This window comes from Pongo abelii, chromosome 6 (genome assembly GCF_028885655.2).
Source record: "Pongo abelii isolate AG06213 chromosome 6, NHGRI_mPonAbe1-v2.0_pri, whole genome shotgun sequence".
Classification (NCBI taxonomy): Eukaryota; Metazoa; Chordata; class Mammalia; order Primates; family Hominidae; genus Pongo; species Pongo abelii.
The window spans coordinates 125,782,840-125,797,837 of NC_071991.2; the positions used below are offsets into that span (position 1 = coordinate 125,782,840).

The following is a 14,998-nucleotide window of genomic DNA, read 5'->3' on the forward strand; positions in this document are numbered from 1 at the left end:
TGTAAGGACCCATGCTATCTGTCTTCTGTGTTATAGTTCTGATTGTCCTACATTTTTCATTGTTTAGTATGTTCCTGGGACCAGATGTGCTTGATCTAATTTTCTGGGCTAGGTAACAGAACTAGTGCCAAAAAGAGAAGAAGAAGGAAGAGAGATCTATGAAGACCACGCAAAAGCAATTCTGGAGGCAGAAGGACATACCTGATAAAAACAGTTTTCCCTTCATTCACATCAGAGGGTAATTTCCTCTTCTTTTTGTTTGAGACTTGCACAGCTAAGGTAAAAAGAAAAACAACAAACTGAAAGAGATTAGTGTAAGCCACATGACAAAGAGCTAACTTCTTAAGTATATAAAGATCGGCCTGGCGCAGTGGCTCATGCCACTTTGAAAAGCCGAGGTGGGCTGATCACCTGAGGTCAGGAGTTTAAGACCAGCCTGGCCAACATGGCAAAACCCCGTCTCTACTAAAAATACAAAAATTAGCCGGGTGTGGTGGCAGGAGCCTATACTCCCAGCTACTCAGGAGGCTGAGGCAGGAGAATCCCTTGAAGCTGGGAGGTGGAGGTTGCAGTGAGCCAAGATTGAGCCACTGCACTCCAGCCACAGTGACAAGAGTGAAACAAAGTCTCAAAAAAAATAAATAAATAAAAATAAAAATAGACAAAGGACACGCTAAGCACATGAAAAGATGTTCAAAATCACTCTTAATTAAAGAAAACATAGCACAAGAAATGAGATACTATTTTTCACCAACAGATTGCGAAATCAAAAAGACTGATGGAATCCAATGTGGTAAGGGTATGGGAAAAAGACATTTCCATATACTACTATGACAGTGTAAACTTTCTGGAAATACTGTATAGGACACAGGAAACTTTGAGGAAAAAACATACACATACAGTCCCACACAAATGATAAAATACACTATATTTTGAATGTGTATGTGTGTGTATATGTGTGCATTTTGCTTACAAATGTATTAAAATATCTATAGATACGCAAGAAACAAATAACCTTGGTTGTCTCTGGGGAAGTTCCCTAAGAAGCTGAGTATCTGGGTATAAGGGAGACTCACTGTTTGTTTTCAAGAACAGACATATATGCTTATACATACAAAGAAAATATCTGGAAGGATACACAAGAAACAACAGTGATTACTTTGGGGAATTGTTGCGATTGGTAAGAAACTTTTACTTTGTGTATTACACTCTTCTGTGTTGTGTTTTAACTTTTTATTATTATCATTTATCTGTCCTATAAGTTTTTTAGGTGAAAGAATGGCATGAGACAGCTGACTGTGGGTTGTAGAATACAGGATCTGAGAGTCCCTTCAGTGTAAAAGTTTCTTTGATTCTAAGGTGTATACCATTCTCTCCTCACAGAAAAAGCTTATTTCCTCAGATATCTTACATGGTCAAACCAACATGTCAGACTTACTGAAATGGAATCAGAATAAAAACAGCTGAAATAAAAATCTCCACCCAGACAAATCAAAGAACCAGTTATTAGCCATTTCTCATTCTGTAATGACCTGCCTTCCTCAATAAACAAGTTGAATTTATTCTCAATAAAGGTAGCAATAAGGATTGGCTAAAGTTTTACAACATGTTCAAAGAGGTCCTTGTTAGGGAATGCACTGTGTTCCCCCAAAATTCATACACTGAAGCCCTAACCCCAAATATAATTGTATTTGGAGACAGAGACTTTAGGGAGGTAACTGAGGCTAGCTAAATGAGGTCTTAAGGTTGGGCCCTAATCTGATAGGATTGCTGTGCTTATAAGAAAACAGACCAGAGTTCAGTGTTACTTGTTCTCTCTCTCCCCTCATTAAGCACACAAAGAAAAGGCCATGCAAGCACATAGCGAGAAGGCAGCAGTCTGCAAGCTAGGAAGAGAGCTGCACCCAAAATGAATCAGCTGGCACCTGGGACTTCTAGCCTCCAGAGCTGTGAGAAAATAAGTTTCTGCTGTTTAAGCCACCTAGTCTATAGTATTTTGTTATGGCAGTCCAAACTGACTAAACAGTTCTTTATCCCCATCTCAACTCAAAGGAGTTGTTCAAAATCTACCTTGATGTTGAGATGGTTATATCATCTGTTTCATCTATATTATCTGTATAAGATGCTGTTTACCTGGTTATTCAATCAAGTTGGACAATCCAGAGAGAGGCAGAACCTCAGCATTAAGCTAGGTTTTCAATTCCCTAAGAACCTTAACCCTCAAACACTACTCCAAAACTCACTTAAAAAACAAAACAAACAAAAAGGAAACAACAAAAAAACCTTTGGAAGAAAGGAGTATAAAGGTTTCCTTTTCAGCATTTAAACATAAATTTGACAGAACACCTTTGAGTCCTATTTAAAAAGAGATCTAAGCAGAACTGATGCTCATTTCCGTAACTTCAGTAACTTTTTTAAAGTCTAAAGACATTTATGAAAACCCAGACAAACCTTTATCCTCTTGCTCCTCAGTGCTGGTATCACTCTGAGCCAGTTCCTCTCCATCATCAATACTATCGCTTTCTTCTAGGTCACTGTCCTCCTCAGAATGATCACTGCTTTTTGCAGGGGCTGCTCTCTTGACTGCTCTGCAATGGCACAGATCAGAACTAAGGATGTGGGCTGACAGAGGGCCTATTCAATTTCATTACACATGTCAATTCTGCAATGATGCAGGCAGAAAAAGATAGGAGAATTTTTCCTCTCGGAGACAATCTTGAATCTTCCTCTGCTGTCTCAGAACAGGATGAGCTGCTTACCTCTTCTGAATTTTCACAGGCTTGGTCACCTTTGATTCTATATTCTCTTCCTCTTCATCTTCATCATCAAAAACCCCATCTTCTTCATCATCATCATCATCATCGTTTTCTTCCTCTTCCATATCCTCTTCCTCCCTGCCCTTCTTTTTAACTGATTCCTGATGTTTAGATTCATGACTCTTTTCCTCACCTATGGAGGGAGGTAAAGAAAGTAGGAATTCATTTAATATCTAAAACAATGTTATTTTAACAAAAGTAACCAATACTCCAAGTTCTTGGTTTTGTTGGTTTTACAGAATTTCGTATATTTTTCTTACTGCATATAACAGGAGAGAGTATAAAGAAAACAAAAAGCAAAAACAGAAATAAACAAAACTCTCATCACCCAGATTCCTTTAGAGTTTGTCCAGTTTGTCCCATTCATCAGCCTGAAGGTTCATCTGGCCCAGACTGAAAGAAGTGGCAACTGAGCCTCTCCAAACAGTCTACCATTCGTACATCATAGCCAGCAAAATGCTCACTAGGGGGCAAAGCCAAGCCATGAACTTTAATCTCAGTGCGTTCTATTCTCTGAGACCCTGGTGGCTAACCAGCCAATTGTTTTCCACATAAACCTCAAGTTTTAAGTTTCTCTATTCTTAATGTTCCATCACTCCTATTATGCACAGCCTGGAAAGAACAGCAAGTAAAGGGGACAATGAACTCAGGCTCACTCACAGCCACTCCCAGGAGGGGGCTTAGACTCAAAAGAGCCTAGGTTTTGGGACCAGAGCACCAAATGGTACAATATGAATTGACAAACAGACCTGGACTCACTTCTGAGCCAGCAGGAATTCAGAGTCTTCCCTGAAAGTCCAGTCTCATTCTTTTGGTTAATCTTCCACAATAGTCTTACTCTGATAAGCAGGTTCTCTTACACTTTTTTTTTTTTTTTTTTTGAGACAAAGTCTCGCTTTGTTGCCCAGGCTGGAGTGCAGTGGGGTGATCTCGGCTCACTGCAACCTCTGCCTCCCAGGTTCAAGAACTTGCCTCAGCCTCCCAAGCAGCTGGGATGACAGGCACTGGCCACCATGCCCAGCTAATTTTTGTATTTTTAGTAGAGATGGGGTTTTGCATGTTGGCCAGGCTGGTCTCAAACTCCTGACCGCAAGCAATCCACCCAAAGTGCTGGAATTACAGGCAAAAGCCACTGCACCCAGCCTTTTTCTTGCATTTTTATCATGAACACAGGAGTTGTTTCAATACTCTTACCCAAGTTATACAACACCCCTACTCACCCAACACTACCACGTCTTACCTATAGCAGAAACAGACTGTGTATCTTTATATTTATCCTTTGCCACGGCCCAATCCACAGCCACTGTCCGGCCTGTCAAGCAGAAAAGTGGCATCAGAAAGGCTCTCCTTTTAACATCCCTACCTCTGTAAATGACCCCTAGTCATCACAGACAATAATGGAACCAGTAGAGACAAAGAAACTGCCAATTCAGGGAATGCTGGTCTTTAAATAAAGCTCCTAGTCACTGCCTACTCCTTTTAACCCTTAACCTTTTTATCAATCAACAGAAATTTTGCCTTTCTACATAGCCACCACACCTGGGATAAGATGGAGTAAAAAAATAAAGAATTAGAACTATGTTTCCAGTTAGACTATCCAGAATAAAAACAGGCATTCTGGAATCATCTGCACCCTACTTGGAAGCTAGGACATCTCTACGGCAATAACTTCCCTTTTTTTTTTTTTTTGAGACACAGTCTTGCTCTGTCGCTCAGGCTGGAGTGCAGTGGTTCCATCTCAGTCAACTGCAACCTCCGCCTCCAGGTTCAAGCGATTCTCCTGCCTCAGCCTCTTGAGTAGCTGGGATTACAAGCGTGCACCACCAGACCTGGCTAATTTTTGTATTTTCAGTAGAGACGGGGTTTTGCCATGTTGACCAGGCTGGTCTTGAACTCCTGACCTCAGGTGATCCACCTGCCTCCTCAGCCTCCCAAAGTGCTAGGATTACAGGTGTGAGCCACCGCGCCTGGCTGGCAATAACTTCTTTAGGCACAGTACTTGATAAGTCAATATATAAGTCACAGTCAGTTTAATAAATAGCCCACAGATGCTGACAGTGATATAACCAAGGAGAAACCTAGATACCAACCTGCATCTATCAGCAATTATCTCAGGGACATTTTTCACTAGGGATTTAAAAGGACACTCTCACCAGATAAAAGAAAGAATACTGGCAAGGGTTCTTTCAAGTTTAACCCTAAGATCAAGTTCTAGAGCATTTCACCTAAATAGCTACCATATTAGCAATGAGACTCTTAATAACGCAAACATCTTTTGAAAATGCAGAAAGTGGGTTACTATACTAATTCACCAAAACACTAGAAATATCTGGGTCAATGATATGGGTATAGAAAGCTTACCTTTTATCTCTTTCATGTTCATGCCTTTGAGAGCTTTACCTGCTTCTAGGAGGTTTTTGAACTGAACAAAACCAAAACCACGCATCTTCCCATCTGTGTGCAAATGTACAAAGAAGTGAGAGGCAGCAGGAGGTAGCCAGAATACTAAGAAGTAAATTACTGCAATTCAGGCCCACAAGATGGCCCAAATTCTGCCAGCAGGTCAGCCCCTTCCCCAAAGCAATTGCTTACATCTTCTTACTGAGTATACTCTGACTTGGACTTGGGGAGAGCAAAACACTTTCTCAAACTAACTCGCCTTCTAAAACTAATTCTGATCCAACAGAAAATATCATCAGGGGAATAAAACCATTATTTGGGTTTTCATTAGTTGTCAAGCATTGTGCCAAATACTTCATATATATCATACACATTTGTTCAAGGGTAATATGTTAACTAACGTAATCCACACCAAGTGAAGGTTCATTAGTACCTGGTTTCCTAGGGATATTTACTTCCAGGACGGCTCCAAATTGAGCAAATACTGTCTTCAAGTCATCTTCTGAACACTGAAGCCAAAAGTGAAGAAAGAAAAAGAGAAATACAATCACAGCAAATTAACGTAAAACATCAACTACTAAATTCATTAATTATGAAAAACATGAATATGTTTACTTCTTTTTTTATTTTTGATACTAGGACATCAAATGTTTCTAAATAGAAGACATTTTACTTTGTACCTAAGAGGCAAAAAGACAGAGGTCTGAGAACTTTTTCTACCTTTTCTTTCTCAGTAGTAGTTTCCCCAAAAAGGAAAGCAGCTTCACATTTAGTGCCCTTATTACATAGGCCCACTTTCTGAATTCAACAGGGGTAAGGTTCATTCCCAGAAGGAATTAAGCCCAATTATACCATCTTGGTGAGGAGTTCTACTAATGATCACATCTTGGCTCTAAAAGCCTTCAAAACATGCAACGTTCATTTTCTCTCTCACTTACCTTAAAGCTCAGGTTCCGAATAATTAATCTGGCTTTCTTATCTGCCACTTTGGCTTTTTTAGCCTTTGGCTCCTTCTTTGGGCACTCTGAGTTTTCTAAAAAATAAGAGGTAATGGAATAAGTACTCAAAAATCACCCACTTCTACGCCAGAACATCACAGAAAAAAAAGCTACTGGCGACAGATGGTATTTACCACAGGGTTAAGTGTGGCAATAATACCAAGGAATACCAGATTTTTCCAAAGAACTAAAATGAGTATCACAATACACTGGATGATTTTGGAGATCAAAAAGAAATGCAAAAAGCTTTAAGTTCTAGAAGCTACCTCCATGCCTCCCTCTTTAATTTCATAGTGCTCCTCCTCACCCTGGGAGAAAAACTTCCTTCAATTACTAGAAACTCACCATTTTTCCCCTTTCCCTTTGTCTTGTTCCTCAGTTTTTTCTTGGCAACAGTCACATTGATCTTGCAACCTTCAAAGGTGGTAATCTCCTTGAGGGCCCTCTGAACATCTTCCAGCATTGAAAAAGTGACATAGCCAAACCCTCGACATGCCTTACTCCCTGGAATAATGGAGGGGGAAGGGAGTGGAGGGGCAGTGTGAAAAGGAGAGAGAATCATAAGTCAAGAGCACTAAATGAGTAAATCATCAAAGCCTAAGCTAGAGGATATACTGCCAACCCATCTTGCTATCAGTTTGCCAAAAGTCTCAGGAGGGCGAGAAACAAGGGTGGTATCAGTGGTTCCCTCCCCACTTTGCTTAGAAATTGTTAGCCTTCCTCCTCCTTTAATTTGGGGTCTTTGCTGTTAGCTCCTCTTCTTCCCCCTTTCTTGATAATCCCAAGAATACAGAGAATCCATGATATATGAGGCCCTCAAAGAACTCAACATCAAAAAGAACAAAACATCACCAAAGAAGGCAGGAAAGGTAAGTATATGCTATGGTTTGAACGTGTCCCCAAATTTCATGTGTTAGAAACTTAATCCCCAATGTAGCAGTATTGAAAGGTGGAGTCTTTTAAGAGGTGACTGGATCAGAGGACTCTGTCTTCAGGAATGGATTAATCAATTTATAGATTAATGGGTTAATGGATTAATGGGCTATCATGAGAGTGGAGCTGCGGGCTTTATAAGAAGAGGAAGAGAGACCTGAGCAAGCACATTAGCATGTTCAGCCCCCTTGCCATGACACCCTGCACTGTCTGGGGATTTTGCAGAGTCCCCACCAACAAGAAGGCTCTCACCAGATACAGCCACTAAACTTTGGACTTCTCACCCTCCAGAACTTAAGAAATAAATTTTTCTTTACAAAGTATCTAGTTTCAGGTATTCTCTTATAAGCAACAGAAAATGGATTAAGATAGTATGGTAGCTTCAAAAATCAGAACACAATAATGTAGTCACTCCTCAAAATAGATCAGCAATAAATGCCTGAGGCCCTGACAAAAGAACCTCAAACAATAAATACTGCTCAGAGAGACTGCAGATGTTATGACCACTATTACCAACGCCTTAGCTGTCGATATCAAATTAAACCTTTCCAAAGCAGCTGTGAATTCTTGTCTCATTTTATCTTTAGAACACCTCAAAACAGGTAAAGCAAATATTATCACCCCTTCTTTCCAAGTAAGTAATTTCAGATGGAAGAAAGTAAGTGAATTGGTTAATGTCACACAGGGTATTAGTAGCTGAATTAACTCCTCCTTACCAGCCTCCATGTTCTTCCATAGGACTCCACAAAGAATAATATTAGGACCAAGCAGATGAAAACTACAAATATCAACTGTAACCCACCTTTGCCCTTTTTGGTTTAACATTTTGTATAGTAAAATTTTAAATAATTTATTGCATCAAAAAGGAAAAGGACAGATCAAGAAGTCTGCCTTTACCTGAAAAGTACACATAGTTCATATGCTCTGCTTCTCTTTCCACTGCATTTGAATCTCCTTCAGGGTATAAGCCCTTTGACACAGGACACTGATCTACATAAACTGGTTAAAGCAACATAACATCAGTTTTTCTCTTCTCTTGAACTCCTTATCATAAAAGCTGCCCACTCACCTTTCAGAAAACGAAAACAAGAAAATTCATAGCCCTTCCTGATTGGTACAACCAAAAGTAAAGCAGCTGAAATGTAAAGGAGTTTGACACCCAAATGAAAGGACATACAGTAAATACCACGCATTTTACATATCTGCATAAAGCATGCTCACGTACATTTAGAGTCCCTGACAACCCTGTGAAATGATTCCCATCTTAAAGAGGTGAAGTGACATGCACGGCTATTGAGGAAGACTTCATTCCACATACCCTCCCTCCCGTTTCACTGAGTGCAGCACTCTTTCCAGTACATCTCAGCTGTCTGGAAAGGAAAGTGCATAGTTTTTTAAAAGGAAGTAAGAGATTTTTAAGGATTTAGACCAAGTACACAAGGTTTAAGGTAAGGTTGCATGTAGCCTATATTCTGAGGACTCAAAGGAGAACTCCCATTCAATGGCCTGTTCTTCCCTGGAATACAACCACCTGGCACTGCGTAGTACTCACGGTACAGAATGCAACTTACACTGGAACCCAGTACATACATATATTCTTTATTTAGAACTTAAACAAAAGTTTTACAAATACTTATCCTTTACCATATACGGATGTACTCCTATACTATTTAATCTTTTAAGAACTCTAGGCCAGGTGTGGTGGTACACGCCTGTAATCCCAGTGCTTTGGGAGGCCAAGGCGGGAGGATTATTTGAAACCAGCCTGGGCAACGTAGTGAGACCCTGTCTCTACAAAAAATATTCAAAAATTGGCCAGGCATGGTGAAGCACGTCTAGTCCTAGCTATTTGGGAGGCTGAAGTAGGAGGATTGCTTGAGCCCAGGAGTTTAAGGTTACATTGAGCTGTGATCGCACCACTGCACTCCAACCTTGGTTGACAGAGCAAGACTCTGTCTTTAAACAAAACAAAACAAACTCTAGTCATGATGCACTCAAGACCCACTAATAGGTAATAATCTGCAGTTTAATAAACATTACTGTACAGCACTTTCGGTCTCTATTTTAAGTATATAAGCTTTTGTCCTATTCTCCAACAGTCTATTTGCAACACACCAGCCAGAGAGAGAATCTTTCAAAACGAATGCCAGATCACACTTACTGCTCTCTGCTTAAAATCAGTGGCTTCCTATCTCTGATTAAAAGCCAAAGTCCTTGCAATGGTCTATAACATCCTACATGAGGCGGGCAGATCACCTGAGGTCTGGAGTTCGAGACCACCCTGGCCAACATAGCGAAACCCCATTTCTACTAAAAATACAAAAATTAGCCAGGCGTAGTGCCACTCGCCTGTAATCCCAGCTACTTGGGAGGCTGAGGCAGGAGAATGGCTTGAACCGGGAGGCAGAGGCTGCAGTGAGCGGAGATCGTGGCACTGCACTCCAGCCTGAGCGACAGAGCAAGACGCAGTCTCTAAAAAAAAAAAAAAAAAAAAACTTACATGATCTGCTACTCTAGATCTCGTCTCCTAATTCTCTTCCCTTCACTCACTTCAATCCAGTCACCCTGTCCTCCTTACTACTCCTCCAATATACCAAAAACACCTCTGTTTCAGTACCTTTGAGCTTGCTGTTTTTCTCTTCCTGAATTGTTCTTCCTCCGGAAAGGCATGTGTTCACTCTCTCACCTCAGTCCGTCCTTCTCTGGCCACCCTATCTATATTGCCACTCTTCACCCCCTCTCCCCACTACACACATGCACATAGACTTCCTAACCCCTTTCCCTGGCTTATTTTTCTCCTTAGCATTTGACATCATTTTCACAGTTGGCTTGTTTATTGGCTGTCTTCCCCACCTTGAAGACATAAAATCAAAGATTTTTTTGTTTTGGTGTTGTGCACTGCTGCATTCCCAGGACCTACAACACTTCCTGGCACACAGTAGTTATTAAGTATTTGCTGAATAAATGAATGAACAAGTGGATAGCATCCTGGCTAAGATGTCCAGCTCTGAGGATCAAATTGGGGGTCCACTACTTAACAGCTTTACAAACTTAAACTGAAGTTACTAAATTCCCCTAAATCCCGGATTCCTGTCTGTAAAATGAGATTAAGACTCTCCATCCGGTAAGATTGCTGAGAAAATTAAATGAGATAACCTGTATCAAAGTGATCACTGTACCTGCCAATCAGGTGACTCATCTTCCTGATGCTCTAGTTAACTATTTTCATTTTTAGCGCGCATAATAAACAGAAAGCGCTATAGAAACGTAAGGGAATGCTTTGCCCTTAATAAACTGACCCCTATGAACGCATCTAAAGCAGAATCAGTTCGGAAAAGAAATTCAGTTCCCTGTCCCTTCTCTTCGGGGCGGGTAAAGAATGATACAGCTCCCTGAAGTTTGGAAGGTGCCCTCGATCGCAGGAAACCCCAGCCCTATCCTCGACCGCCCCGCTCCCTACCTTTTTCAGTGACCACGAAGCACTGCTTCACCGGCCCCACCTGACTGAACAGTTCCTCCAGCTGTTCACTGCGGGCCGAGGGCGGGAGGCGGCCCACAAATAAGGTCAGGCCGGCCATGAGACCGGGAAACCCAAAGAGCGTGAGGACGCGAGCAAACTAGGCCGGCGCACGCGAGCCGAGAGGCTGGCTTTGGTAGGACAACCAAGCTCACACGCCGAGATATTCCGGAAGTGCTCGTTGCTCAAAAGAGACCGGAGGAAAACATGGTCGGGAAGGGGATAAAAGGTTCCGGAATGAAAAAATAATGGCGCCCCGGGGCATAGCTTCTGGAGCGGGGCTCCGCCCCCTGCCCTAGCGTCGCCTTCGCCACTTTTGTGTAAACTTGGCATCAATAATTTCTACCCTAGTGTTACAGCTTTTTTAGAATTTGCCTAGCAGGCTTTCTGGTTTTTGCCGGAAGGCCTCCAAAAAGTAATTTTTTTCTTAATATAAAAAATAAAAATAAATAATTTCTACCCTGTTTAAAAATCTCACCTCCAGATCCTCCCCAAGTTAGCAGGACAGGCAGAAGAAGTCGTTTTTGCCCCGGGCGTAACTCAGGATCTGATATACAGTGGGTGTTTGATATTTTCTGAAGTGCCTCCACAAATTCCCAGATTACGTGCATAAAACGCAACCGGAACACTAAGACGTAGACATAGATATATCATATACATCATTCGGACAATTCTCATTTTCGGAGAACATCAGCTGTCTGTCACCTCAGCCTCACAAACAAATTGTAGCTACTAAAATACACATAGACACAGATTGTACACAATTATTCTTTCAATAAATATGTACTGAGCTCCAACTATGAGCCAAGCATTAGGGATAAAACTGGTGAGCAAAGAAAAGACAGGGTCCCTGCCCTTATAGAGATTACAGTCTAGTGGTGGAAACAGATTTTTTTTTTTTTTGACAGGGCCTCACTTTGTCAACCAGGCCAGAGTGCACTGGCACAATCTCGGCTTACTGCAGCCTCGACCTCCCAGGTTCAAGCAGTCCTCCTGCCTCAGCCTCCTGAGTAGCTGGAACTACAGGTGCACCACCACACCCAGCTAATTTTTGTATTTTTTGTAGAGACAGGGTTTCACCATGTTGCCCAGGCTGATCTCAAACTCCTGAGCTCAGTTAGCCCCCCTTAGCCTCCTAAAGTGCTAGGATTATAGGTGTGAACCACCACACCTGGCTGGGAAGACTATTAGTCCAAAAATTCTTACAAATAAATCACAGCACACACACTGCAGGACCACATCAAACACACTCAAAAGAAACATAACATCCAACTTATACACAGAGACCTAGAACCCAGGTCCTCCTAGAAACAGAAGATTTTTGCCTCAAGTCAGCTCATCAGACAGACCCAAAGCTGAGAGATCTTAATTGGCTAGGAGATCTGGGTGCTCCTTGTTCTGGAACACAGAGAGTGTTTGCCATGCCACTGGGCTCAGGACCTGAATAGGTGCAAGAGAGCTACACCTTGCAGAACAACTAGCTCAAAAAAAAAGTACCCAAGGCCATTTTTTAAATAATTTTTTTTTTTAGCAGACTCTTGCTGTGTCACCCAACTTGGGGTGCAGTGGTGTCATCATGATTCACTGCAGCCTTGATCTCCTGGGCTCAAGCAATACTGCCACCTCAGCCTCCTGAGAAGCTAGGACCACAAGTGTGTACCACCATGCCTGGCTAATTTATTTATTTTTTTGTACAGACAGTTCTCCCTGTGTTGCCCAGGCTAGTCTTGAACTCCTGGGATAAACCAATCCTCCCACCTCGGCCTCCCAAAGTGTTGGGATTATAGGTGTAAGCCACCAAGCCCAGCCAAATCATTACTTTTAAATGATAGTAACATGGCAGAAAACTCAAAAACTTTATAGTTTTAGTACCTTTTATAAGGCACTACAGTGAAAATTAAGTTTCATGATCTCCTCAAGCCCCATTCACTTTCAGTACATTTTGGATGGCTAGATGACTGGTTGATAGTGACGGGAGTGGAGATTAGGGGGACACTAAACATCAGATTTATGGAGCTCTAGTTTGAAGTAAGTAATCTATGCTTAAAATAAAACTTCACAGTTATTTTTTAAAAATACAACTCACAGCCAGGCGCAGTGGCTCACGCCTGTAATCCCAGCACTTTGAGAGGCCGAGGTGAGTGGATCACCAGATCAAGGATTCGAGACCAGCCTGGCCAACATGGTGAAACCCCGTCTCTACTAAAAATACAAAAAGTAGCCGGGCATGGCACATGCCTGTAATCCCAGCTACTCAGGAGGCTGAGGCAGGAGAATCGCTTGAACCCGAGAGGCAGAGGTTGCAGTGAGCCGAGATTGCACCACTGCACTCCAGCCTGGGCAACAAAGGAAGACTCCATCTCAAAAAAATATATAACTCACTTTGGGAGATCAAGATGGGTAGATCACTGGAGCTCAGGAGTTCGAGACTTCTGAAAATAAAATATAAGTTTATTTTTCTTTTTTTTTTGAGACAGAGTCTCGCTCTGTCACCCAGGCTGGAATGCAGTGGTGCGATCTCGGTTCACTGCAACCTCCACCTCCTAGGTTCAAGCGATTCTTCTGCCTCAGCCTCCTGAGTAGCTGAGATTACAGGCACCCACCACCATCCCTGGCTAATTTTTGTATTTTCAGTAGAGACAGGGTTTCACCAAGTTGGCCAGGCTGGTCTTGAACTCCTGACCTCAGGTGATCAGCCTTCATCGGCCTCCCAAAGTGCTGGGATTACAGGCATGAGCCACCATACCCAGCCTAAACTTTATTTTTCAACATTAGCTCCATCAAGTTCAAAACACATTTGTAAGCAATGATACCAGCCATTTAGTCCATCTCTAAAGAACTTAAGGTCTTTGGAATTTAAGCATGTCAATGCAGTCTCTCTCTCTCTCTCTCTCTCTCTCTCTCTCTCTCTCTATATATAATTAATTATATATAAATAATATATAATATATAAATAATATATAATATATAATAATATATTATATATTATATATAATATATAATAATATATAATATATTATATATAATATATAATATATTATATAATAATATATAATATATAATATATTATATAATAATATATAATATATAATATATTATATAATAATATATAATATATAATATATTATATAATAATATATAATATATAATATATTATATAATAATATATAATATATAATAATATAATATATAATAATATATAATATATAAATAATATATAATATATATAATAATATATATAATATATTATATATAATAATATATATAATATATAATAATATATAATATATAATAATATATATAATATATAATAATATATAATATATAATAATATATATAATATATAATAATATATAATATATAATAATATATAATATATAATAATATATATAATATATAATAATATATAATATATAATAATATATATAATATATAATAATATATAATATATAATAATATATAATATATAATAATATATATAATATATAATAATATATATAATATATAATAATATATATAATATATAATAATATATATAATATATAATAATATATAATATATATAATAATATTTATAATATATAATAATATATATAATATATAATATATATTATATATTATATATAATATATTATATATAATATATATAATATATATAATATATTATATATAATATATAATAATATATAGTATATATATTATATATAATATATAATAATATATATTATATATATTATATATTATATATAATAATATGTATAATATATATAATAATATATATATAATTAATTGAAGAAAAATGTGAGCCCTTTAAAGATTTTTTAAGATTAGGAAACAAAACCAAGTCAGAAGGAGCCAAAATAGGACCTAAGGTGGATGCCTAATGGTTTCCCATTAACACTCTTGAAAAATTGCCCTTGTTTGATGAGAGGAGTGAGCAAGAGCACTGTGATGGAGAAGGGCCCTCTCTGTTGAAGCTTTCCCCTAGGCATTTTTCTGCTAAAGGTTTGGCTAACTTTCTCAGAACACTCTCACAATAAGCAGATGTTATCATTCTTTGGCCCTCCAGAAAGTCAGACAAAAAAAAAAAAAGCCTTGTAGGCCTCGTGTGGTGGCTCATGCCTGTAATCCCAGCACTTTGGGAGGCCAAGGCGGGCGGATCACCTGAGGTCAGGAGTTCGAGACCAGCCTGGGAAACATGAGGAAACTCTGTCTCTACCGAAAATACAAAATATTAGCTGGGTGTGGTGGCATGTGCCTGTGGTCCCAGCTACTCTGAGGCTGAGGTGGGAGGATCACTTGACCGGGGGAGGCGGAGGTTGCAGTGAGCTATCG

At 39.7% G+C, this 14,998-nt stretch overlaps 1 protein-coding gene and 1 non-coding gene across 4 annotated transcripts in view; one reads left to right on the top strand and one right to left on the bottom strand.

Moving 5' to 3' along the window:
* RBM28 (RNA binding motif protein 28) overlaps positions 1-10,903 on the bottom strand; it is a 33,642-nt gene extending 22,739 nt beyond the window's left edge. The window contains exons 1-10 of one of the 3 annotated variants that reach the window (XM_054559753.2): positions 10,608-10,846; positions 9,497-9,619; positions 6,560-6,718; positions 6,155-6,249; positions 5,650-5,725; positions 5,178-5,270; positions 4,057-4,128; positions 2,760-2,949; positions 2,452-2,588; positions 202-274 (exon numbers count right to left, since the gene is read on the bottom strand). In XM_054559753.2, coding sequence (XP_054415728.1) covers positions 202-274; positions 2,452-2,588; positions 2,760-2,949; positions 4,057-4,128; positions 5,178-5,270; positions 5,650-5,725; positions 6,155-6,249; positions 6,560-6,718; positions 9,497-9,619; positions 10,608-10,725 — 1,136 coding nt within the window. In that variant the 5' untranslated portion in view covers positions 10,726-10,846. Of the gene's footprint in view, positions 1-201; positions 275-2,451; positions 2,589-2,759; positions 2,950-4,056; positions 4,129-5,177; positions 5,271-5,649; positions 5,726-6,154; positions 6,250-6,559; positions 6,719-8,044; positions 8,147-9,496; positions 9,620-10,607 lie in introns of all 3 variants that reach the window. The other 2 variants (XM_054559754.2, XM_002818411.4) reach the window with 2 other exon arrangements.
* Positions 10,904-11,012: 109 nt separating this feature from the next.
* Positions 11,013-11,074, top strand: LOC112134465 (U7 small nuclear RNA). Its single transcript, XR_002915891.1, has one exon. It is a non-coding gene; the product is annotated as a U7 small nuclear RNA (small nuclear RNA).
* Positions 11,075-14,998: the final 3,924 nt, after the last annotated feature.